The sequence below is a fragment of the Diabrotica virgifera genome, chromosome 6, assembly GCF_917563875.1.
Source record: "Diabrotica virgifera virgifera chromosome 6, PGI_DIABVI_V3a".
In the NCBI taxonomy this organism is placed as follows: domain Eukaryota; kingdom Metazoa; phylum Arthropoda; class Insecta; order Coleoptera; family Chrysomelidae; genus Diabrotica; species Diabrotica virgifera.
The window spans coordinates 149233280-149258257 of NC_065448.1; the positions used below are offsets into that span (position 1 = coordinate 149233280).

The following is a 24978-nucleotide window of genomic DNA, read 5'->3' on the forward strand; positions in this document are numbered from 1 at the left end:
ATGGTCTAGTTCGTACTGTCAAGATTCACACTACTCACGGTGATTTTCTTCGTGGTATTACGAAAATCGCTGTGATTCCCCTGGAAGATTAAAATCTATCCCTAGGGGGAAAACTTATCGTTTTCCTCCATTTTATCGTTGTTACCCCTTGTGTATATAAACTCTAATTTCTTCAAACATTTCTTATCGTTGTGCACATCTTTGCCAATCCCCTCTCTTCGAGGTGATATAGGCCATCTCTCTCGCCTGTCGCCCCCGGCAATATGTACAATAAATATATTATACACGGCTCACTAAAATAATTAGTTACGCCCCTGTACTACTGATTACTTAAAATTCAAGTAGTATTTATGTAACCTTTCTGGAAACTCCAGGTTATTGTTGAGACTCGCATTTGAACCCCTCGCCGGGGCAGATCGTCAAAAGCTTCCTAACGAGAATCATCTCTAATCTATCGACGCTCCCGCTATTCGTAAAAAGGCCGCATTTTACCGGCTTTTTTTGCTATCGTTTTATACCGCTCAGATAATTCAATCTGCTCAGTATTATCGACGATGATTTATTTAGCGTATTAGTGAGTGCCTTACAAATGAACCAAATGGATTATGGAATTCAATCAGAGCTCTGATGTGACACGTCATCAAGGAATAAAACTGTAAGTACTCTACATGTATGTGAACATAACTTATTAGTCGTGATACTGTATGCATTTTGAACCATATACCTCTCGTAGCAAATATTCTTTGTGCCATTTATGCAGATAATACTTTAAATTACATATGAAAAATCGTTATCTACTCTTAACCAGCTTACCTATGGGAATATACTCTATAACCGTACAATAAGTATAGGTTACTATTGTTAAGGATACTTTACGTATTGCCTAAACATATTGACTTATAAAAATGTAATTTTAATGAATTAAGTCTTTCATTTTGATGTCAACTAAGTAGAGAACTGACTTGTGATTTTCTTGTTAATGTATGACGTACTTAAATAATACGAGTATTACAAACGTTATAAACCAGGATGAAATGTATATTTCAACTTTACAACAATTTTTAATTAGGAAAAGTTGATCTGAAATTAGGATATGTGAGGTTAGGATAGGTTATAAAAGCATAAAAGACGTGGTATGTTTAATTCGAATCATATGGGAGTTTATTTTCCAAAAATACAAAGAAAAATGTTCATTTTAAACTTATATATTATTAAAGTATTAGTAGGTACTATCATTATTAGCACCCGTTTGGTTTTTCTCCGGATATTTTCGAACATAAAAGTTTCAATAAATTATCTAAAGCTTGGTCGCTCTCTTCTGGTACATAATTTCCGTTAATAACTACCGTTGGCATGTGTTTTAGAGGATTTTGAAACTTATCCGTTTTCTTTCCGTTGTGTACCATTTGCTGAATTCCTGAAATGAAAATCAAATCATATTGATTGTATTTTGTAATGATGTTGATAGTATTCTGTTATTATAAAAAAAAATATCAAATATATCTTCAAAAAAACTAAAATTAGTAATCAGTTGTATGAATATAAAAATGCCATGGCTATAAAGAGAGAAATGTAATTGCAGATAATATACGCCGTTCCAAAGTGTGAGATATTCGATTTTTTCTTCAAATACAAAAACATTGTAACATTTTTATGTTACCTAGTAATGCACTATCTTAGTTTATTATACATGTGTAAGAAATTGGAACTAATAAAAGGGCTGTTGTTGATCCAACGAAATATGTACATACATCTTTGGTATTACAACTTATGGTGGGTTTTGGTCTCTTTTACAATTCACTTCCTTTTTTCTCGTCTTCGCGACATCTATCCATCTGTCTTACATCGCTATTAAATCCTCATCGACGTTCTTCAACCCTCTCTTTTTGGTCTACTACTCTTCTTCTTGGCCGTTCTATTCTGTCGTACAAAATCGGGAGCATTTTTTCGAATTATCTGTCATGCTTCTTATCTTTACAAACCTTTACTTATACTCTACGAAAGACCAATCGGTCTGTAGATTGTTCGAAATGCCTTTGTTATGTATCAATTTTCAGCAGCGAAGGTAACAACTTAGACTAAGAGCCGCTATAGGTGAAATTTCTTAATCATTTTAGGCACGACGGGACCCTATAACTTAAATAGTAGAACCTAAAAGAAAACGTTTTAGTACTGTGCCGTCACTTTTTGGTGGCACATGCGTCTACAGTGGCGCATCAAACTTTCCACTTACGGACGGGATACATAAATTAAAAAATACCCTCCCTCATTACCAGCATTTAATTTTTTTCATTTTTTTAAGTTCTATGTGATTAAGACATAAGATTCATCGTAATTTTATCCCACCACCCCTTTCTCCCTGCCCCCACCATCAAAAACTTTATTTTTCGATTTTATTTTTTTTTGGTGGGATGCAATCAATTTTAAAATTTCAAAAAATTCACAAGCATAGTTACGGCTTTAATAAAACACGTCTATTTTTTATAGACCTGTAAGTTGAGTGTACATAACCTCAAAAAAAATTTTTAATTTTTTTTTTTTGGAAAAAAGTTTATAACTTTTTTTTGGGGATAGCTGCAGATCTAATTTTTTCTTAGTCTTGTGTATTTTATGAAACACTATATTTCTAATTTTTTTCAGATTTTTCTGTAACGCCGGTCACCTTCAAAAATCCAAAAAACTGTTTTTTAAGGGTGTTTTGGGGAGTTTGAACGTGTTTTTCTGATTTTTAAATATTCTAAAGGACTCAGTTACTTCTAGTTACATATATAACCTATAAAATCAAAATTGATTTGATATATTATGAAGTCTATAAAATAGGGAAAATCCCCCAAAACCCCCAAAAAACAGTTTTTTGGATTTTTGAAGGTGGGGAGCCTTACGGAAAAATCTGAAAAAAATTAAAAATATAGTGTTTGATAAAATACACAAGATTAAGGAAAAATTAGACCTGCAGCTATTCCTCAAAAAAAGTTATACGCTTTTTTGAAAAAAAAAAATCTCTTTTAATTTTTTGAGGTTATGTACACTCTACCTATGGGTCTATAAAAAATAGGCATATTTTATAAATGCCTCAGCTATGCGTGTGAATTTTTTGAAATTTTAAAATTGATTGCATCCCAACAAAAAAAAATAAAAACGAAAAATGAACTTTTTGATGGTGGGGGCAGGGGGAAGGGGGTGGTGGGTTAAAATTACGCTTAATCCTATGTGTTAATCACATAGAACTTAAAAAAATAAAAAAAAATGTAATTCTGTTAGTAAGGGAGGGTAACTTTTAATTTATTTATCCCGTCCATAAGTGGAAAGTTTGATGCGCCACTGTCGACGCATGTGCCACTGAAAAGTGACGGCACAGTGTTCAAACGTTTTCTTTTAGGTTCTACTATTTAAGTTATAGGGTCCCATCGTGCCTAAAATGATTAAGAAATTTCACCTATAGCGGCTCTTAGTCTAACTGTTCTAGGATAACGTCTGATAGATTCTTCATTTGAATGTAGGGCGGTTGGCATTTCTTAAAACTATTATTTAATGTGTTCTAATTGTTTTTGTGACAATGCAAATCGTCGATGCTGATTTGTTTGTATTTGGTTGACGGGTAGAAAAAATATCTGGCAAAAAATTGGTAATAGGGAAAACAGCAGTTACACGTTAACAGAAAGGAATTAAAATTTGAATTCGGGAGTGGGGGGAAACGGCGCAATAAAGTAGTTTAAACGAAAAGCGCATTTTAAGGGATAGGTCAGCTCTGGTTATAGATTTCTAATTCATCTTCGTAATACGTACTGTTGGAAAAGAGGTTTTCTAAATAGTAACACGCATTACAATACCTGTGTTTTTAAATTTTTAATTTAACACTCACCAAATATTCAAAGTAAGTGTGTTTTATTGACAGTGCTACACAGTGCTGTTAACACTTTTCTTTTTGATTTTCCTAAACGACTTGACCAACGAATATAGACGCATATCTATATTCGCTGATTTGACTCTTAAAGTACAATTCGATACTTCAGTTTCATAAGGAAAATAAGTCAAAATTTAGAGTTTGAACTTCTAGGGATCCTTTTAACAATCTGGTCATGCATCCCCACTAAATGACCAATTTATTGGAGCCTTGGTTTTTAGAGTCTAGTGAATTCTGAGGTAGGTGTTTCTTTGGCCCAAAGATTTTTCCTAGATATTTATTTCCCGTATAGGTCTTATTTACTTCAGACCATCTTCTAGGTGTTGAACAAGCTCAAAAGTTGTTTGATGACTCTCGTAGGTTTTTAAGACCAAAAACTGATCGTTTTTTGTAGAGCTCTTTGGCGACCAGACCTTGGACGCCGCAGAACTTTTTTTGAAACTGTATAATATATCACTGTAATGCTCTTCATAAAATGGCGAAAGACGTATAAAAGAAATTATACTAGAGGAAAAAATAGAGTCCATCCACCTGATCACAGACGGATAGACCTATCAGAAGACATATACGCCTGAAAATGCATATAATGAATTAAAAAGATAAATATACAGAGTGTCCCGAAAGATTGGTCATAAATTATACCACAGACTCTGGGGTCAAAAATAGGTTGATTGCACCTAACTTACCTTAGTACAAATGTGCACATAAAAAAGTGAAGTTAAAAAATGAAAATCAATTTTATCCAATATTTCGAAAACTAATAGATATTTTTTATTGAAAATAGAAATGTGGCATTATTATGCTAGGAACATATTAAAAAAATTATAGTGAAATTTGTGCACCTCAAAAATTTTCTGGGGGTTTTGTGCCCTTAAACCCCCTTAACTTTCGTGTATGTTCCTATTAAATTATTATTGTAGTACTATTAGTTTTTTTTTATTAATGGCTTTGACAGAGCCAATTAGCCAGACTATTTGTGTTTTTTTGTATGGTATTACAATAACAATTTTAAGTTAATATCTAAGCCTACTTATTATCTAAATTTACAGAGTGTTATACTATATTAATGGATACATTTTTCAATTTTGTGTGATATTTTTACAATTTTATAATTTTATTATCTAAGCCTATTTAAAATTTAAATTTACAGGACGTTACATATTCGTAAAGACATTGTAACGTCTGCTTATTTTTTGGAAAAAGAATTTCGTTTAAATTGACAGGTAAAGGACAATTTAGATCAATTAACTTTTCATACATTACTTTAATATTTTGTCTGTACAGTCCACACTCCAATATGAGGTGCTGTAGATCTCCCATTCCACCACAGGCGCAATATGGGTTATCACTGATACCTATGCTGTGTTTGTATGCTGGGGTTAGTGCGTGATTTGACCTCATTCTGTTTATTGTTTTTATAAATAGCCTATTTGATTCTTGTTTAAACCATCTCTCATTGGGAATTAGTGGCTGGCAATTTCTAAAATTTATTCCCGTTGTACTTTGGTTATATACACGTTGCCAATTTTGTTTGCAATGGTTTTTACTGATATTATCTATATCGGTTACTGGTAGAAGTATGTTGCTTATGTTTTGTTTAATATTCCAGAATGTCCTTTCTTTCACCCAACAAATAATAATTGAACTGCCCGAGGAAGTAAAATCATAATATAGACTATTTCTATCTCAATGTGGTTTAGATTTTTTGTCGATTGGATAGAAGTGAGTTTGTCCACAATACTTCTACAGTCGGTGAAAATGATATAATTGTCCATACCAACAGAGGCTATATATTTTAACGCAAGTAATAAAGCTGATAATTCGGCAGTATATATTGAAGCTTCATTAGGCAATCGGCATGATTCTTTGTATTCAGAATTCCAGTGATATATTGCACATCCGATTTTATTTTGAATTTTGGAGCCGTCAGTAAAAATATATTGAAACATAGGCCACCTGTCTTTAATTATTTTGTTGATAATATTGCCTGGAAGGTTTGAATCCATGTAGTTTGTTTGTATTACCTTGGACAAGAGAGTTTCAGGAGGTTTAGTGTAAATTAAAGGTATTTTATTTTTATACATTTGGTTTTGATTCATTGTCAACTTCCTGTAGCTTTCAACGTATATGGGGGTTTTTTAGTACACCAATATTTATGGCTTAAATCTAATATATTCAAGTTACGAATAGTCCTTAAGTAGCTGACGTTTTTTGAGATAGCTTTAGCTACAAATTTATCCGTACAAAACTGTCTGCGTAGTTTAAGTGGTGGTTTGTTAGTTTCAGTTTCAATAATTATAATAGTAATTGGAGTAGATTTTAAGTAACTAAGACAGAGTCTCAAACTCTTACTCCTTTGGATTTCAATTTTATTAGTATATATTGTTGACGTAGTCCCATATAAATGATAACTATAGTCAAAAATTGGTCGAATTATTAGGCGATAGAATATTAATGCAATATTCGGGTCAGTTCTCCAACCGGTTCTACAAAAAGCTCTAAGGATATTCATAGAATTTTCTGATTTCTTTATAATAGAATGAATTTGATCCTTCCATAACAATTTACGATCCAAATACGTCCCAAGATATTTAACGCAATTTTTTATCGGAAATTCTATTCTACCCAATTTGAAGGTGCCTTGAGGAATTTGGCGTTTTTTGGAGAAAAAACAAATTTCAGTCTTTGTGGCTGATATGGATAAGCCTAGAGAATGGTAATCATTTTTTACACAATCTAATGTAAATTCAAGTTGACGTCTACAAATGTCTAGGGAAGAATGGGAGGTGTACAACACAACATCATCTGCAAATTGTAAAATATTAGAGTGTGGAGGTACTATGTGTTCTAAATCTATATTGTACAATGAAAAGAGAAGGGGACTTAAAATACTACCCTGTGGTATACCTATACTCGTTAACCTTGGTGGTAAAAGGTTCTCGTTTATTTTTAAGTAAGTCCATCTATTCTTGTACAAAGATACAATGAAATTTGAAATTTTAAGTGGCATTCCAAGATCTAATAATTTTTTATAAAGAATATCTAAATTTATGTTATCAAATACTATTAGTTAAACACAGTGTTTTTAAAACTTTTTTGCCTCTTATTACTCTCTCGAAAAGCCAGTTTTTATCGAGATATTTTGAAAATTTGTTAAATCCACCACATATTTGTATATGGTTAAGTACGATTATAGAGACCTGGTAATGGTATGAAAATTTATTTATAATTTACATTTTTGGGTATATTTTGAACCATGTTAAAGAAGAAGCCACATCTCGATGAAAGGTGCCTTATCGAAAAAATACCAAGAAGCAAAAAAGTTTAAAAACACTGTTTAATCAATGGTACCGCAATAATAGTTTAATTGGAACGTACACAAACATTTGGGAGCTTTAAAGGAACGAAACCCCCATAAAATGTGTATGTAAACATATTAAAAAAGAATGTTGTTCTGAAGCTATTTCCTTGTGGCATTTTTGTAATTACCTATTCTAAATAGGAAATAAGCCAAAATTTAACTAAACAAATGATTTTATTAACGTTTCGACGTCCACATCAGACTTCGTTGTCGAAATACAAAATATTAATAAATTAAACAAAAATGTTGTTGCTTAGTAAATTGTGTACAAACAATTTTATTTAGGTGAAACATCAAGACCATTAAACGTTAAAATAAGTGATCATCAGTCTTATATTAAAAATAGAGAATTTGTTAGATCTCAAATATGTCAACACGCATGGGATAATGAACATAGGGTTCAGTGGAGAGATTCAAGTATAGTCCTGAAAGAAACAGATAGTAAAAAGAGAAAAATCAAAAAAGCGGCTCTAATTATGCTAAATGAAACCAATTGTGTCGTAAATTCCTCGGTATAATGCAGTAGGATGTAGTTACCTATACTAAAAGAGGAACCCAATAGAAATAAAATACCACGATTAGTAAGTCAATAACATATCGAGGATAGTACATATTTTATATTTGGTATTATTTATAAATCTATGTATTATTAATATTATTTATAATTTAAAATAACATATATATACAAAAGTCAGAATTTGGTATTAGTTTTGACAGTAAACTAAAGGTACGACCAAATACTTACGATGTCGGGATAGTATCACGAGGTTTTTGCCTGGTTTTTCCTTGTGATTTACTATGGAATCTCTAACACGAGAATTTTACTGTCACCGTTGCAAATGGTTGTCTTTTTAAAGACAGATCACATGCTATGATTTTTTTTGTGACTGATATTCTTAAGTTGGGGTTGATTTCATGTAATCGAATGAACTATCTTTCAGTAAAGTAGTCCCAGGAACGCAACTCATAAATATTAGCAATATTATTTTAAAGTCTTCTACTTTAAAATGTAAGGTGTCTGAATTGCCGATATAAATGAGTCATATTAAATTATTAGAAGAATTTTTTACTAAGCAACAACATTTTTAAAAGTCGAAAGTTTTCAACCTAATAAATATATTTAAAAATATTTTTAAAAGATATTTAATTGAAAACTTATTGGACCATTTTCCTGGTAACACCTCCATGGCTTCTAAAAATTGCAAGCCAAATGGATGCTGAAGCGAAGAAGACAAGAGGGAATTCTAAAACTTGCAATTCACGACCCCGTCTGTCCAGCTAGTAAATTCCAACGGGAAATGGACCTATGTTACTCAAAGGAGTAATACTAATATAAATAAATATGTATCCTCTTCAGCCTCAAGAAAAAAGTTTTATTTTAATAATATTTTCTATTTTCTCTCCTCATTTGTGAAAATAATAAACGAAAATCTATAAAAATTATAAAAAAATCATTTGACACACATAATATGACAGGTCCAGCATAATGGACATCAGGACTTAGCTTTCATATAATTTAAGTATGAAACTGAAAAAACATTCTGGTTCAGGAGAAATACACATATGTATTTTGTACAAAAGAATCTCGTCTTCTTAGTGCATCCAAGAGGTTTAGGCAACGCGATAAGAATTTCTATTGCTGACAGAGCATATTGGCAAATGGTCATTACTGGTTTTTCTTACATCTATAGGCAGTAACTGGAAAACTCTAGACTTTTTACAGGAATTATGGTCACTTCATCTTCAGATGTCTCTGGTTATCTTGGAATAGACGCACTAGCTCGTCTCCCACTTGCAGGTTTACCACCTAAAGCTAGTGACCTTCCAACATACATCTTAAATTCCTGTAAATCCATTTCCTTTGATCATTATCGCCATGTTCACTTACTAAAAAATCGTTATCTGTCAAAATAGCCTCCAATTCACTTTCCATCAATATCCTTTTACTATTTGTAACTAAACTTAAAAAACGTGAGTATGGTAACATATTTTGCTAAGTCCCAATGTCCAAAATACTGGACAAAAAGTTTAGAGGATCCCTGACGTGTCCAGTTGTAATTATTTTCAAATATATATTTACCACAAATACGTCCAATCATCAAGTAACATACATTAAAAACAATCAATACTGTAAAGTACAGAAAAACACTACAACTTACTGTATTTTTGTGGAGCCATCATCATAACTTAAAAAATTTCACCACATGTAACAACAAACTACTGAGGTAGACGCTATTGTCAATTCTACTTGGGACAGAGATAGCAACCTATGCATTCTCTGAAGAACCACTAAAAAGTGGTGAAATCGTCGATAGGAATGCTGGTTGCGCTCTCTGATCTGATTGCGTTATTAATATTTTGTATTTTGACAACGACGCCCGATGTGGACGTCGAAACGTTAATAAAATCTTTTTTTTTTTAGTTAAATTGTGGTTTACATATTTCCCATTTAGAATAGTTAATTATTAAAAAAGAAGCCGCATCTCGATAAAAACTGGCATATCGAAAAAAACACCAAGAACCAAAAAACTGGTGAAAAAAGTGTTTTCGTTATATGAAAAAAAATTTATTTTCATTTTGTAACTTCAAAGGGCTGTAACTTTTTTGTGTGCACTATTGTAAGTGAGGTTCAATCAACCTATTTTTGACCCCAGAATCTGTGGTATAAATTATAAACAATCTTTTCGGGACACCCTGTATATTCTGTACTTACCAATCTTGCTAGTAGAACATTGTATCAGTTGCTCAGCTGTCACTCCAATCGATTCCGCACTAGCACACGTGTCAACCACTTCATCAACATCAGATTTGGTAGCTTTAGATTTTATCTTGTCTGCCATACAGTAGACAAGCTCTAAAAACTTCGTATTATAACCAAGATTTGGAGAATTAGCTCCGGAATCTATCAGGACTTGGGCACAGCCAAGGATTTGATTACCGTAACATTCGCTGGGTCCGTGCTGGCAGGTGAACGTGATCTTATCATCATCATAAATAGTCTGAAATCGATTAATTTTCAAAGTTAATGTACGAGGTTTGGCTATTAAATAATGTGACTGACGCTGCTACGAGAGAAGTCCGCGTGCGCCAATCGACAAGTTATTTTGATTCAAAACAAGTTTTCAATCAAATTTTATAGTGTAGAAAACGTTAAAATGCCGTTTTTTTACATTTTCCTCCATTCCCAAAAAACATCATAATCGATTTGGCAGAAAATTTGCATAAAGATAGCCAAAACATAGGACTTTAAGTGGTTAGAAGGATTTGAGTTATATTACAATACCAAAAAAGTTACATGCAATAATATCAGACTCAAAAGTATATTAGTCCAGTCGGGATAGCATTTGACTTTGCATGCCGAGCTGCCCAAAATATTATTTTTCTAATCTTTAGGAGCGTCAATATTGGCCTAAATTTAAAATCGCGAATGAAATCCTCCGTTACGTTAGCCGCCATCTTGATTTTAAAGGAGAACCGTTTTTCCTCAATATCTCCGCCATTTTTAACTTTTCGACAAAAATGGTAGGAAGTGAAATTGTTACAAATAAGTCGTATTTACCATTATTACAATTTCTTTTTTAACAATTTTTGCCGTGAGGTCGATATTTTCCGACTTAATTGTACTTACAGTAGACGCCTATATTTTTGACTATGATATTGCATGTAACTTTTTTGGTATTGCAATATAATTCAAATTCTTCTAACCACTTAAAGCCCTATGTTCTGGCTGTCTGTAGGCAAATTTTCAGCCAAATCGATTATGATGTATTTTGGGAATGGCGGAAAATGTAAAAAACGGTATTTTAACGTTTTCTACACTATAAAATTTGATCAAAAACTTGTTTTGAATCAAAATAACTTGTTATAATGCCATATAATGACATTTTTGAGTCCCTTCTATTAAAATATTATGTTTTCTATTGACACTTTACGATAGAAAATGCAAATTTGTTTAAATAAATACCAAATCACTGTAAAATCGCTTAAAATAACATTTTGAGAAAAAAAAAAAGAATAAGAAGAAGAAGACAATTCGACCTTAAATGTTTTATTTCTACATCCCGCAGATGCTATATACCAATTTTCAGACAAATCGGAGATCCAAAATTGAGTGATTTGAAATGGAATCACCCATAATATATTATGTCTGAATTGCCGATATAAATGAGTCAGATTAAATAAATTATTAGAAGAATTTTTTACTAAGCAAGAACATTTTTTTGTTTAATTCATTTATATTTTTTGTATTTTGACAACAGAATCCGAGTTGGACGTCGAAACGTTAATAAAATCATTTTTTTAGTAAAATTGTGGCTTATTTCCCATTAAACATAGTGAATTACAAAAATGCCACAAGAAAATAGCTTCAGAACAACAGGGAGAAAATATTTAAAAAAATTAAGCGAAAGACTAAATTGTTACAGAAAAATCTTCGTGTAACTTGTGAGTCTTGTACTTACCTTAGCTTTTCCATATGGAATTATTTCCAAATTAACATATTTTGATAAGTATTCTTCTAATGTTGGATGCAATTGTTGGACCACAAATCTTCTTGCATAAGGACATAAAGTTTCGTAGTAGAGTGTGACGTTGACCTAAAAAGTAAATAATTATGGCTGAACTATTAGTACTAATAATAGCAATCTCAATTTGCTGTGGGAGTTTTGTTAGTTCTTCTGTCAAGCTGGGCCACATGAGAATGGTAACTGCTCTCTGGATATTCGTATAGCCGAGCTCGAGGTAAAGGGTCAAATATAACGCAATTTCAATCAAAATCATGGTATATTCCTAATCAGTTAATAATTTTGACATTCCCAATGGTGCGGTTTGAAAAGGCAGAGATAAGAGTACTGAGAAGAATTACAGGAAATACGCTGAGAGATCTAAAGAGAAGTGAAGACATTAGAAGACAATGTAACGTACAGTGTATAAGCGAATGGACACTAAATAGAAAAAAAATGGAATAACCACATAACCAGAATGGGGGAGACACTTGTGGTCAAAATAGCAAGAGATAAATCATCAATCGGTAGAATAAGTATCGGCCGATCATGCAAAAGATGGAGTGACAATCTTCCATAGAGATATTAATCCGCCAATGAACAAGCAGAATTGCTTATAAATAGGAAGAATAAATCGTCGTAGTCGTAGAACAACGACGGTTCTGATTTTTTGTAAATTTTAGTTTTTAACATAAACTTGTGTTAAATGCCATGCTTTATTGACTGTCAATTTTTTTTTTTCAATTCGTATAAAAAATAATCGAGATAAACCGTTGAATACTGACGGTTTTGAATTTTGAACGGAGAAAAATGTCGTGTGAATAATGTCGTCTCTATTCCACGCTGACCTCTACCGTCAGCAGTCCTCTTACGCGCGTCGGATGATTAGTAGCGACTTTGTTCTAGGCATAGTCACACATCATTCTTTGCGATTGTGTATTTATTTTAAAATATCGTTTCAAATTGAGTATGGTGTTTGTTTGTGTAATGTATAGATAAAGTTAAGTTAATTATGGCATCACAAAGGTCGAAACGAATATTAGCCTTAGTAGAAAACAATAACGAAGATCCTTCAAATGCGAATAGTCAGAAAACAAGCCTGTTTATAAATGAAACAAACGTACATGAAACAGAAGAACATCTGTCTAGTGTATCAGGTAAGTTTATGTTATTTATTAAGCAGATATTTTTAATTTTACGTGTTGTTTTATATTTTAATGACGAATCCAGTATACAACGATGGTATGTCACATCCGTCGTTGTACTCTGACGAATAAAATAGTTAGTTTTCTATGCTCTGCTTTTAATGTCTAAACTTTTGAAGTACAGTTATTGTACTCAGTAGTTAATAGCTTGTACCGTAATCATAACACTCTTCGTTGGCGACGAAAACTAAAATAAGGCATTGTTCTACGTTCTTAACGTGGGCGTATGGTACGAACCGTCATTTTTTTACGGATTCGTACCAGTCCGATGAACAGTACCGACGTTATTCTTCGGATAGATTTTTATTTACGTCATTGTTTAATGTTGAAAGTAACTTCAATTTAATAATTATAATTAAAAGTTTTCTTACTATAATTTTTATTGTTTTTGATCATATAAGTATGTATTTATTTTAGTTTTTTGTTGCAGGAGAACATCGGTCCTCGTCATTACCTTTAGAAGCAGATTTGTTACTATCTTGTGAGGAAATGCGCGACGTATGGAATTATGTATTTTCAGACAATGATGAGATGAGCAGAATGAGGTTTTTGGATCAACTACAGTTACAAATCATCCAGACAAGACATTTACAACAGATATTATTCATGTAACTGACTCTATTCATGAAGATACTGATATGCATACAGACGTAATGACATCCGTAAGTGTAAGTGATTGCCCGCAATCAGTTATTTCTCAGCATCAACAGAATAATGACTCTTCGATGCCGTTGACTCCCATTGATTTATCTGATCAATACTCACCTGCGCCTACCACCCAAAATATTGATGAGTCTAGTCAGTCGGTTGTACCGAATACTCCAGTTCAATCCCCAGTCAACAGACATGCAAAATGCGATGATCCGTTTTGCTGCCAACACGAATCTGATGACTTTGCCTGTTCATCAGGGAATCCTGTATCCACTAATATGATTATAAACAGGGGGGAAAAAAGGCTTCGAAACCATGAAGCTTGGGGGGATGTAAAGAGGAAACAACTAAAAAACCAAGGCAAAAGGTATTGTTCCAAGAGAGGGCGCACTGTTGAAGCAAAAACAATGGGGCCCCCATGCAGTTGCAGATCGAAATGTGCTTCAAAAATTTCAAAAGAAGAAAGAACTGACATTTTTGATAGATTTTGGAAACTTGGTAGCAGAGAAAAACAATGGTTACACGTTGCAAATTACACCAAAAAACAAAACAAAAGCAGAACATTTCGACGAGAGTTAAAACATAACAGAGAATACACCTACAAATATTTTTTACCAAAACAAGATAATGACAACGCCACTCAAAATAAAATTACAGCATGCAAAATAATGTTCTTAAATACCTTAGGCATCAGTGAACGGCTCACAAGAACAGCATGGAATAAGTATGACGGGACTACAGCTGTAGAAGGAGATAAGAGAGGGAGACATAGTAATCACAGAAAAATAATCAGTGATAATATGGTATTATCAGTGTGCGCTCACGTGAACTCTTTTGTACCAGTCGAGTCACACTACTGCAGAAAATCGTCAAAAAGATTGTATTTAGATGGCAGTCTAAGTGTCGCTCGAATGTTTAAAATGTATAAGGAGTGGCCCGATTTAGAGAAATATTCGAGCAAAGCTGTAACTCTTCGACAGTATCGAGATATTGTAAACAGTCAGTTTAATCTGAGCTTTCACATAACGAAAAAAGATACGTGTGATCAGTGCCATATTTTTAAACATACCGAAAATCCTTCCAATGAACTGAAAGCAGATTATGAAAAGCATCAAACAAACAAAACTATAGCCAGACAGCTAAAGAAATCTGACAAAACAGAAGCTATCCAGTCAAATGGTTCGATCATATGCGCAACATTCGGCTTTCAAAAGGTTTTAACTTGTCCACATGGTCAAATGAGTATACTTTACTACAAACGTAAATTGTCTTGTTATAATTTTACAGTTTATGACATGGCGGCCAAAGAAGGCTACTGTTACGTGTGGGATGAGAGTGTTGCGAAGCGTGGTACGAATGAAGTAGCTAGTTGTCTCTATAATTTCATGAGAGTTTTCTAACAAAGGTGTTAAAGATTTTAGATTTTGGTCAGATAACTGTGCTGGCCAAAATAAGAACAGAATCAATCATATTTGCACTATACATTATTGCAGCTAAGGAATTTGGGGTCACCATAACACACCGTTTTCTCGAAAAGGGCCATACCCAAAATGAGGGTGACTTTGTGCACTCAGTTATCGAAAGAGCTGGGAACACAAGCTTATTTATACTCCAGAAGAGTGGAAACTACTAATTAGGTGGGCGAAAGCTGACAATCCATACAAAGTAATAGATGTTACTGGTAAACATATTTATGATTTTAAACACTTATTGACAAACAAAAATTGGACCAAAAATACAGCAAATGAAAAAATGAAATGGACAAAAATCAAAGAGGTAGTTATACAGAACAGCCAGCCTTATAAAATACAATACAAGTATGACTTAAATGAAGATGCTAAGACTTTAATAGTACGCAAACAGACAAGGAACCGTGGAGAAGATCCTCTTAGAAATGCTTATCGTGAGCCAGTCACCATCGCAAGTGACAAATTTAAGGACCTAATGGATTTATGCGATAAGGGGATAATACCTTCCAAGTATCACAATTATTTTAACAGTTTGCCGCACGGTTCTACATCTTTAAATAATGATACCGATCATGACTCTGAATAATTATTAGGTGTTAATATTTTTTACTTTTCAAATAAGTGTACAAATCTTTTGACTGAAAACATTGATCTCTAATGTATTTTTCGAAGAATTTCGGTTTAGTATTATAAGGTGTTGAGTAATTAAAATACTATGTATGATTTAAGTTTGATTAAGAATTTTGTTATTTTGTTGAAACTTTGTTGTGTTCCTTCTTAATACAATATTTTCTAAAATTCTGTTTGTTTCTTAGTCATCAATTTGAAATCCGTCAGTAAAGTTTCATAAATATTTCGTAAAACATAGACGGAAGCTACTTTACGTCAGGTATTACAGAAAAATGACCCGTACAATAACGTCGTATTATAAGATACGACACCGTAGCATCCACAGAACAACGATGCTTGTGACTTTTTACGTAAAATATGTATATTAGGAATATATTCTGTATATTATATTAAAAGGTCTATAATCATTACAACATTCCTAAATTTAAAGCTGATCGGATTAACCGTTTTACAAATATGACGTGAAATCCCATCCAACAACTTCAAACGATTATACTGTAAAGTCATTGAATTACACAACCGTCATTGTTCTACGACTACGACGAAATACCCAATATAGTACGTTCTTTAAAGGTAAAATATTGCAAAACCTTTAAATTTTAAAGTACCGCTTGGATTGACATGAAATTTGGCATACACATAGCTAACAAGTCAAAGAAAAAAAGTGATATTGTGCCGATGTGTGCTTTTGCCGTAGGGGTGAGTTTCACCCACTTTTGGGGTGAAAAATATATGTTCGAAATAAGTCCGGAAACAGATAAAATAACTAATTCTAAGCAACTTTTGTTCTATAAAGTTTTTTCACCAAGTTAATATTTTTCGAGTTATTTGCGAGTGAATATGTTAATTTTTCTATAAAATAACCACGTTTTCAGACGGTTTTTTGCAAATAACTCAAAAAGTAAGTATTTGGTCGAAAAAAAATACTCAAAAATATTGCACGTAAAAAAGTGAAAAAGATGGTGTATATATTAGGTCACTATACCTAGTAGAAGCAGAGTTATAGCTAGTGAAAAATAGGTAAGCATTTTTTTGGGGAAAACTCATTTTAACTTTTTTAAAGTGTTTAAAAAATGTTTATTTTTGTTTTTTTAAAAAAGTTTTTTAGCATCAAAAGTAAACAAGTTACGCTCAAAATAAAGTCAGTCCCTTTTTTGGTAAGAAATCGGGAAAATCACCCCCTAATTAGCATTTCAAATGAACTTAATTGTTACCACTTCACAAGTTTTTTACTCGCGTATGTATTGATCATATGATCTGTAAGTTTCATCGGTTCAAAATCCTTATTTTTGAAAGAGCTGTAGTTAAAAGGGCTTGAACGAGTCACTCATCACGAGTATGCAAATTTAGAAACACCGAACACAAACTTTTGACTTACAGAAAAACAAAAAAATACAAAATATTCAGAAAAGTAAAGCCGACTTTTTTTATTGTATTTTTTGGTATCAACAATTTTTAAGTTATTTTGAAAAAAAGCATTTTTTTTTTCAAAATTAAAATTTTTAAAAATTTAACTTTAAAACCATTTTTTTTCAAAAATAAGCACTTTGAATCGATGAAGCTTACAAATCATATAAACACAACATAAGCAAAGTAACTTGTGAAGTGGTAACGATTAATTTCATTTACGTTGCTAATTTGGGGGTGATCTTCCTGATTTTTTGTTGTCAAAACAAAATGGACCAACTTTATTTTGAGCGTAACTTGCTTACATTTGATGCTAGAAATTTTTTTTATAAAAACAGAAATAAAGCTTTTTTAAACACTTTGAAAGAGTTGTAATGTGTTTTCCCCAAGAATGCTTCATTATTTGGATATTTCACATTGAATTATTCTATTTGGAATTTTTCGAATATGTACCTATTTTTCATTAGCTATAACTCTGCTTTTGCTAGCTTTTTTCACTTTTTTATAGGCTATAGTTTTGCTAAGAATATTTTTTCGACAACATGCTTACGTTTTGAGTTATTTTCGAAAACCCGTCTAAAAACGTGGTTATTTTGTTGAAAAATGAACATATTCACTTGCAAATAACTCGAAAAGTATTGATTTGGTGAAAAAACTCTATAGAACAAAAGTTGCTTAAAATTAGTCAGTCTATCCATTTCGGGACATCTTGGACCTTGGATATTTTTTCACCCTCCGAGATGGGGTGAAATTCACCCCCAGGGCAAAAACACCCGATCGGCACCATATCACTTTTTTTCTGTGACATGTTAGCTATACGTATGTCAAATTTAATGTCAATCCAAGCGGTTCTTTAAAATTTACAGCAAAAACCGTGAAAGAATGTACTAATACATGCCAAAAGAAGTTAACAATCATAATTTTGTCAAGTGTACTCTATAACCATCCATGGTGATTTGGCAAAATAGACTAAATAAATGACAGCCAGTTTCACAGATAGGCGAGGGCCGATAACTTTTGAGACAAAACAAAAGTTACAGAATGGAATCCATCGGAAAAGGAAAAAAATATAACAAAGATTAAAAGAAAAATAATTTACGGGAGATCTGAGGTCAGTTTATCACGATTTCCGGCAAAACTAAAAGTCTTATGGAACAAATTTAATTATCAAAGTTCTAGGTAAACGATCTACAACTATTAAGGGAAACGGAGCAAAATGCAAAATTTTGGCGCATGTCAAAATTTTCATTGTCTTTTAAATGTATTCATTTTTTTTTTCGAATCCTGAAAGTATTTTTAAAAAATTTAAACGCAGAATGAAATACTACTTTATTACCGAGGGCCGAAAGTCCCTTAGAATAAATAAAATGTTTCTTTTGGATGAAATATTTGCAATTAAAATTCACACTAAATTTTCTCTTTTATTTTCACTCCTGTAACTTATTAACATAAACATTATAGAAGTTTTCAGGGACTTTTGGCCCTCGATACTAATGTAATATTTCATTCTGCGTTTAAATTTTTCAAAAATATTTATTAGTTTTCTCAGGATTCGAAAAAAATGAATACATTTAAAACACATTAAAAATTTTGACATGCGTCATAGTCTAGCATTTTGCTTTGTTTCCATTAAGTAGTTTATTAATTTATTTAGTTGTTAGTATTTCGATAAATTTTTACGCTTTTGGAGTAATTAAATTGTAAACATTTTACATAATGATTAAAAAAAATTCAAATTCGAGTGATTTCTTTTTTTTTGTCATTTTCTGAGAAAATTAGCTATCGTAATGTATATTTGTTTTACATTATCGTAATGTAGAGATTTTAACGAACAAAAATCACACCGACTTTCTTTTAAAAAAAGCTAGTCCAGAAAGCCACTGCGCATCCGCTAGGAAAAATATTCTGATTCGGATTTTTTGCCCATTCTTACTCCAAAAGGACTCCTTTTAACAATTTTGCATGTTGCAAAGTCCAAAAGTATGTCAAAAATTTTTTAAACGTTTTTTTTTTGTTTTTTCCTAAAACTATTTTTTTGCATCGAACAAAGTTCTTTTAGGTTTTTTGGATCATTCCAAACAGAAAAGGTCTTTAGTAATTTTTCTCTAAAGTTGATAGTTTTTGACATATAAGCGATTAAAAATTTAAAAATTGCGAAATCGGTCATTTTTAACCCTCAAAAACTATGTGAAAAACTGAAAATTTGAATGTTGCCAACGTAGGTAGATATTCTTTAAACATCGATTGATGAAATCCCCTTTTTTCCAAAACAATATCGAAAACCCCTTTTTTTTTTAATTGCTATCTAATAAAGCGGGCCCGACACTATTTTCAACCGTAGCATGTATATTATGTAATATGCGTAAATGTATGTGCGGAAAATATTCTGATTCAGTTTTTTTTACCATCTTTCTTGAAAATGTCAAATTTTAACAAATTTGCATGTTGCCAGGATCAAAAAGCAGTCAGAAATTTTTGTATTAGTTTTTTTTTGTTTTTTCCTTAAACTAATTTTTTGCATCGGACAATTTTTAGGTTTTTTGGATTATTCCAAATAGAAAAAAATCTTAAGTGAATTTTCTCTAAATGTGATCGTTTTCGAGATATAAGCTATTGAAAATTTAATAATTGCATAATCGGCCATTTTTAACCTTCAAAAACTATGTGAAACACCGAAAATTTCAGTGTTACCAAGGTTCACAGATATTCTAACAACATCAGTTGATGAAATCTCGAAGAGCTTTTTGCAATACCATATCGACAACCCCTTTGTTTTTTAATTGCTAATCAAGCGGGCGCGACACTATTTTCAACCGTTGCTTGTATAATATTTAATCGGAAAACATTTTAAGTTTAAAAAAAATGTTTAAAATTTTGTTGATACAATTTTGACCCTGGCAACATGCAAATTTGTTAATAGTTAACCGTTTCAAGCAAGATGGTGAAAAAAATTAAATCAGAATATTTTTCCGCACGTGTATTTACGCATATTACATACAATGTTGTATACATGTAACGGTTGAAAATAGTGTAGCGGCCGCTTGATTAGCAATTAAAAAAACAAAGGGGTTTTCGATATTGTATTACAAAAAGCTCTTCGGGATTTCATCAGTCGATGTTGAAAGAATATCTACCTACCTTGGTAACATTGAAATTTTCAGTTTTTCACATAGTATTTGATGGTTAAAAATGGCCGATTTTGCAATTTTTAAAATTTTAATCGCTTATATGTCAAAAACTATCAACTTTAGAGAAAAGTCACTAAAGACCTTTTCTGTTTGGAATTATTCAAAAAACCAGAAAAAAATTTGTTCGATGCTAAAAAAATTTTAGGAAAAAAAAACAAAAAAAAAACGTTTAAAAAATTTTTGATCCACTTTTGGACCTGGCAACATACAAATTTGTTAAAAGGGGTCCTTTCTGAGTAAGATTGTGCAAAAAATCCGGATCAGAATATTTTTCCTAGCGGATGCGCAGTGGCTTTCTGGACTAAGCAGATATTTTGACGTGACAATTTTCGATTGAAAGTTAGGATGCTTTTTCGATATTAAGAGCAAACAGTAGCGATCAACAGGTAGCAACAAACGCGTTCCAAGATTGCGGCTCTAATTTTGAACATTTTGTCGAGATATTTGGCACACATATTCGTAATATAATAAAGAATGGCGGTACAGAGCCCAATTTCAGAAATATGTTAGTATGTAGAAATTACTCTATAACTAAATAAAATATTGAAAAAAGAAGCCTGTACCGCCATTAAGAAAGACAAAAAATACACTTTCTTCAAATAAATTTTTTTATCCCGTGCCTAGATTTTGGGTGACATTGGAACTACTAAAAATCGAGTTTTTTAAATAAAAAAAATGCAACTTGTTTGGCACATAAAAAGGTAAGTTTTCACAAAATTTCGTAAACAAAATTATTTTGTATAATAAAAAAACAAACTTGGTAATTTGAATTTTTTCGCGTAACTTTTTTTGGGGTTATTTAAAAAAGTGTAAATACACATAGATTATTACTTACAATTTTTTTACCATTTAGTTTAGTTAGGAAATCGTGATAAACGATTTACTTTTTACCCTTTAAAACTAACCCCCGTCACGTCCCGCTCATAATCGCCTGTAAATTATTTTTTCCAATGGCTTCCATCTTGTTACTATTTTTTTTTTTCACATTTTACTATTTTCAAGGGCTCCGGTCCTGGTTTGAGATGTATCCTCAACAACATAGCCGCTAACAATAATTGTCAAAGTTGGGAAGCCCCTATTGGAAGGCATTTAAAGAAACAAAAAACTAAGTAAAGTATGTACGTGCTTTCTTGAATGTATACCTATTTATTAAACCAATAAAAAAATGGCAAAATGCTTTTTTCAACGAACACATTTAAAACTGATACCCCGGGAAACGAATCATTTAAAAATCACAAAATTACTGTGCGTTATATTTCAACTATAATAGTACATTCTTTTACGATTTTTGCTGTAAATTTTAAAGAACCTCTTGGATTCACATGAAATTTGGCATGCGCATACCTAACATGTCAAAGAAAAAAAGTGATTTTTTGCCGATGTGTGCTTTTGCCCTGAGAGTGAGTTTCACCCCCTCTTGTGGGAGAAAAAATATATGTCCAAAATAAGTCCGGAAATGGATAAACTGACTAATTCTAAGCAACTTTTGTTCTATAGAGTTTTTTCACTAAATCAATACTTTTTGAGTTATTTGCGAGTGAATATGTTCATTTTTCAAAAAAATCCACGTTTTTAGACAGTTTTTCGCAAATAATTCAAAAAGTAAGTATTTCACCGAAAAAAACATTCTTAGCAAACATATAGTCTGTAAAATAATAAAACAAATGGTGTACGTATGAGGTCTCTACACCTAGTAGAACCAGAGTTATAGCTAATGAAAAAGAGATTCATGTTCGCCAAATTGCAAATGGAATATTTCAACATAAAATATCCAAAAAACTAAGCACTTTTTGGGGAAAACTCATTAGAACTTTTTTAAAGTGTTTTAAAAAAGCTTTATTTTTGTTTTATAAAAAAAGTTTCTAGCATCAAATGTAAGCAAGTTACGCTCAAAATAAGGTTGGTCAGTTTTGTTTTGGCAAAAAAAATTCGGGAAAATCAACCCTTAATTATCAACTTAAATGAAATTAATCATTACCGCTTCACATTTTACTTTAGTTAAGTTGTGTTTATATGATCTGTGAGTTTCATCGTTTCAAAGTGCTTATTTTTGAAGAAAATTCGTTTTAAAATAAAATTTTTAAAATTTTTAATTTTGAAAAAAATGCTTTTTTTTAAAATAACTTAAGAATTGTTAGAGATACCAAAAATCTCAAACCATAAAGAAAGTCGGCTTTGCTTTTCTGAATATTTTGTATTTTTTTGTTTTTCTGTATGACAAAAATTGGTTAAGAATTGGTGTTTCTAATTTTACATCCACTCGTGATTAGAGAATCGTTCAAACCCTTTTAACTACAGCCCCTTCAAAAATAAGGCCTTTGAACCGATGAAACTTACAGATCATAAAAATAATACATACACGAATGGAGAAACTTGTGAAGTGGTAACGATTAAGTTAATTTGAGGTGCTAATTAGGGGGTGATTTTCACGATTTTTTTAACAAAAAGGGACCAACTTTATTTTGAGCGTAACTTGTTGCGTTTTGATGCTAGAAATCTTTTTTATAAAACAAAATAAAGCTTTTTTTAAACACTTTAAGAAAGTTGTAATGAGTTTTCCACAAAAAGTGCTTCATTTTTTGGTTATGTCACGTTAAAATAATCGATTTGGAATTTGACGAATATGAACCTATGTATATTTCATTAGCTATAACTCTGGTTCTGCTAGGTGTAGAGAGCTAATATATACACCGACTTTTTCACTTTTTCACAAGCTATATTTTTCTTAAGAATGTTTTTTTCGACAAAAGATTTACTTTTTGAGTTATTTCCAAAAAACTGTCTAAGAACGTGGTTATTATGTTGAAAAATGAACATGTTCACGCGCAAATAACTCGACAAGTATTGACTTGGTGAAAAAACTCAATAGAACAAAAGTTGCTTAGAATTAGCCAGTTTATTGATTTCCGTATTTACTTTGGACATAATATATTTTTTGAACGGCACAGAGCCAACTATTCGCGGTGTGCAAGTACTTGGAAAGGGAAACGAGAAACGACCGTGCGCGAGTCGCGGAGAAATATTGCAACTATCTTAAATAATTCATATTGTCAATTGAAATTGTCAAATTGACGCATATTTCATACCTTCTGTCATTGACGCAGAAAAATTATATATTGCTCCACAATATTGATATTATATGCAATTATTATATAAAGGTAAATTTAATTAATTGTATTTTGCTTGCAGTACTGCATTTTAATAACTGATTTTATTTACTACATACAATTGTTTACGTTTGCTAAACATAACCTGCATCTTATTTTTTCTTCTTATTATTTTTTTGGACTATGGTCTTGACAATTATCCAGCAACCAGGACTAATATAATTGGCCAATATAATTAAAAGTGCGAATAAAAGTACAGAGCGTAGAAATAGAGGTCGCTTTGCCGAACTTGCACGGTCCCAATACAGGGCAAGTGATCAATTTATCGATAACGCCACCTTCTCGGCGAAGATTCAACAACTTTAAAAGACGTTAATTAAAAATATTACTGAAACAATTTGAATTGACTTACCTTTTGTTCTTGCGCAATAATCGATACATTCAAAATTGTCATTAAAATTACTATCGTGGAGCACAATATCGGTTTCATTTTAGAATATTATGTAAACAAAATGTAAAAAAACTATGTAAAATAGACGCTTTTATGTAAATGCGATAGATAAAAAGCTACATAAACCGGTATTATCTATACGACGCTTGGTTTTGACGTCTTAACTCGTGAAAATAAAGATATACAATACAACCACACGAACAATAAGAAATAAGCTTCCAATTCGTGAGAATAAAGAAAATCAAATAATACAAAACGCACTACGAATAATAAAAAAATACGTGCTTAGAAATTGTGCACCTGCCACACCGTCTGAAAAGACTAAATTAACACTTAGGTGATGATTGCAAGGACAACCTTATAGTACAGTATAGTCACAGTATTTTACATTTTCATGCTTTGGTAAAAATCCTTCCTTTTATAAGAAACGCACATTTCAAGTTTATTTCGATTCACGCTATGAAGTTTGTCCATTGTACAGGGTGATTCATCGATGTAGTGAAATAACTTTGTCTATACGCAATATTATTCGTACACCTGCGATCAAATAATTATTCTACAGTCTATGATATTGTTTTACTTCCGTAAAAATTTATAAATTAATTACGCAACGAATGCATTGCCCGACAGAGGCTCATATCTGGGTTTCGGTGATAAGTTGTGCTGTTATCTTTAATCACAGTTTCCTTTGAACCGATATTATTTTTGTAAACTGTAATCGGCAAAGAAACGTCATTATTATCAATCTTGATATCTTTTCTTAGTCTTTTCCTGTCCTAAGATCGTCTTCCGTTGTACGTTGTATTGTCGAAGCGAAGATCGGTGGAATATGCGCATTTTATCAATGAAATTCGATATTTTTAAGATATTCCAGAAGCCCCTACAGATAAAATGTTTTAACGACCTATTAATCATTCATAAATACTCAACGGATATTAGTACAGTTAAAATAATTAAGACGATAACCGGACAATATTGATTTAATGAGCAAAATTTAGTTTTTTTTTACTTTAATGACAAAAAAGCAAGCCCATTAGCAGAAACCGATTAAAAATTATTTTGCACATCATATTTGAAACATTATTTGGTTGAAAAATCTCATT

General features: G+C 31.8%; 2 protein-coding genes across 2 annotated transcripts in view; one reads left to right on the forward strand and one right to left on the reverse strand.

Moving 5' to 3' along the window:
• Positions 1-24978, forward strand: part of LOC114329179 (ATP-dependent RNA helicase ddx24) — a 124280-nt gene that overhangs the window by 79799 nt on the left and 19503 nt on the right. The gene's annotated exons all lie outside the window — the stretch shown is intronic.
• Positions 1135-24260, reverse strand: LOC126886361 (GILT-like protein 1). The gene is made up of 4 exons (XM_050653247.1): positions 23837-24260; positions 11726-11860; positions 9979-10264; positions 1135-1417 (listed from the first exon to the last, which is right to left on the reverse strand). The coding sequence occupies exons 1-4, from the start codon at positions 23912-23914 to the stop codon at positions 1239-1241; spliced, it is 678 nt and encodes a 225-aa protein (XP_050509204.1). The 5' UTR covers positions 23915-24260; the 3' UTR covers positions 1135-1238.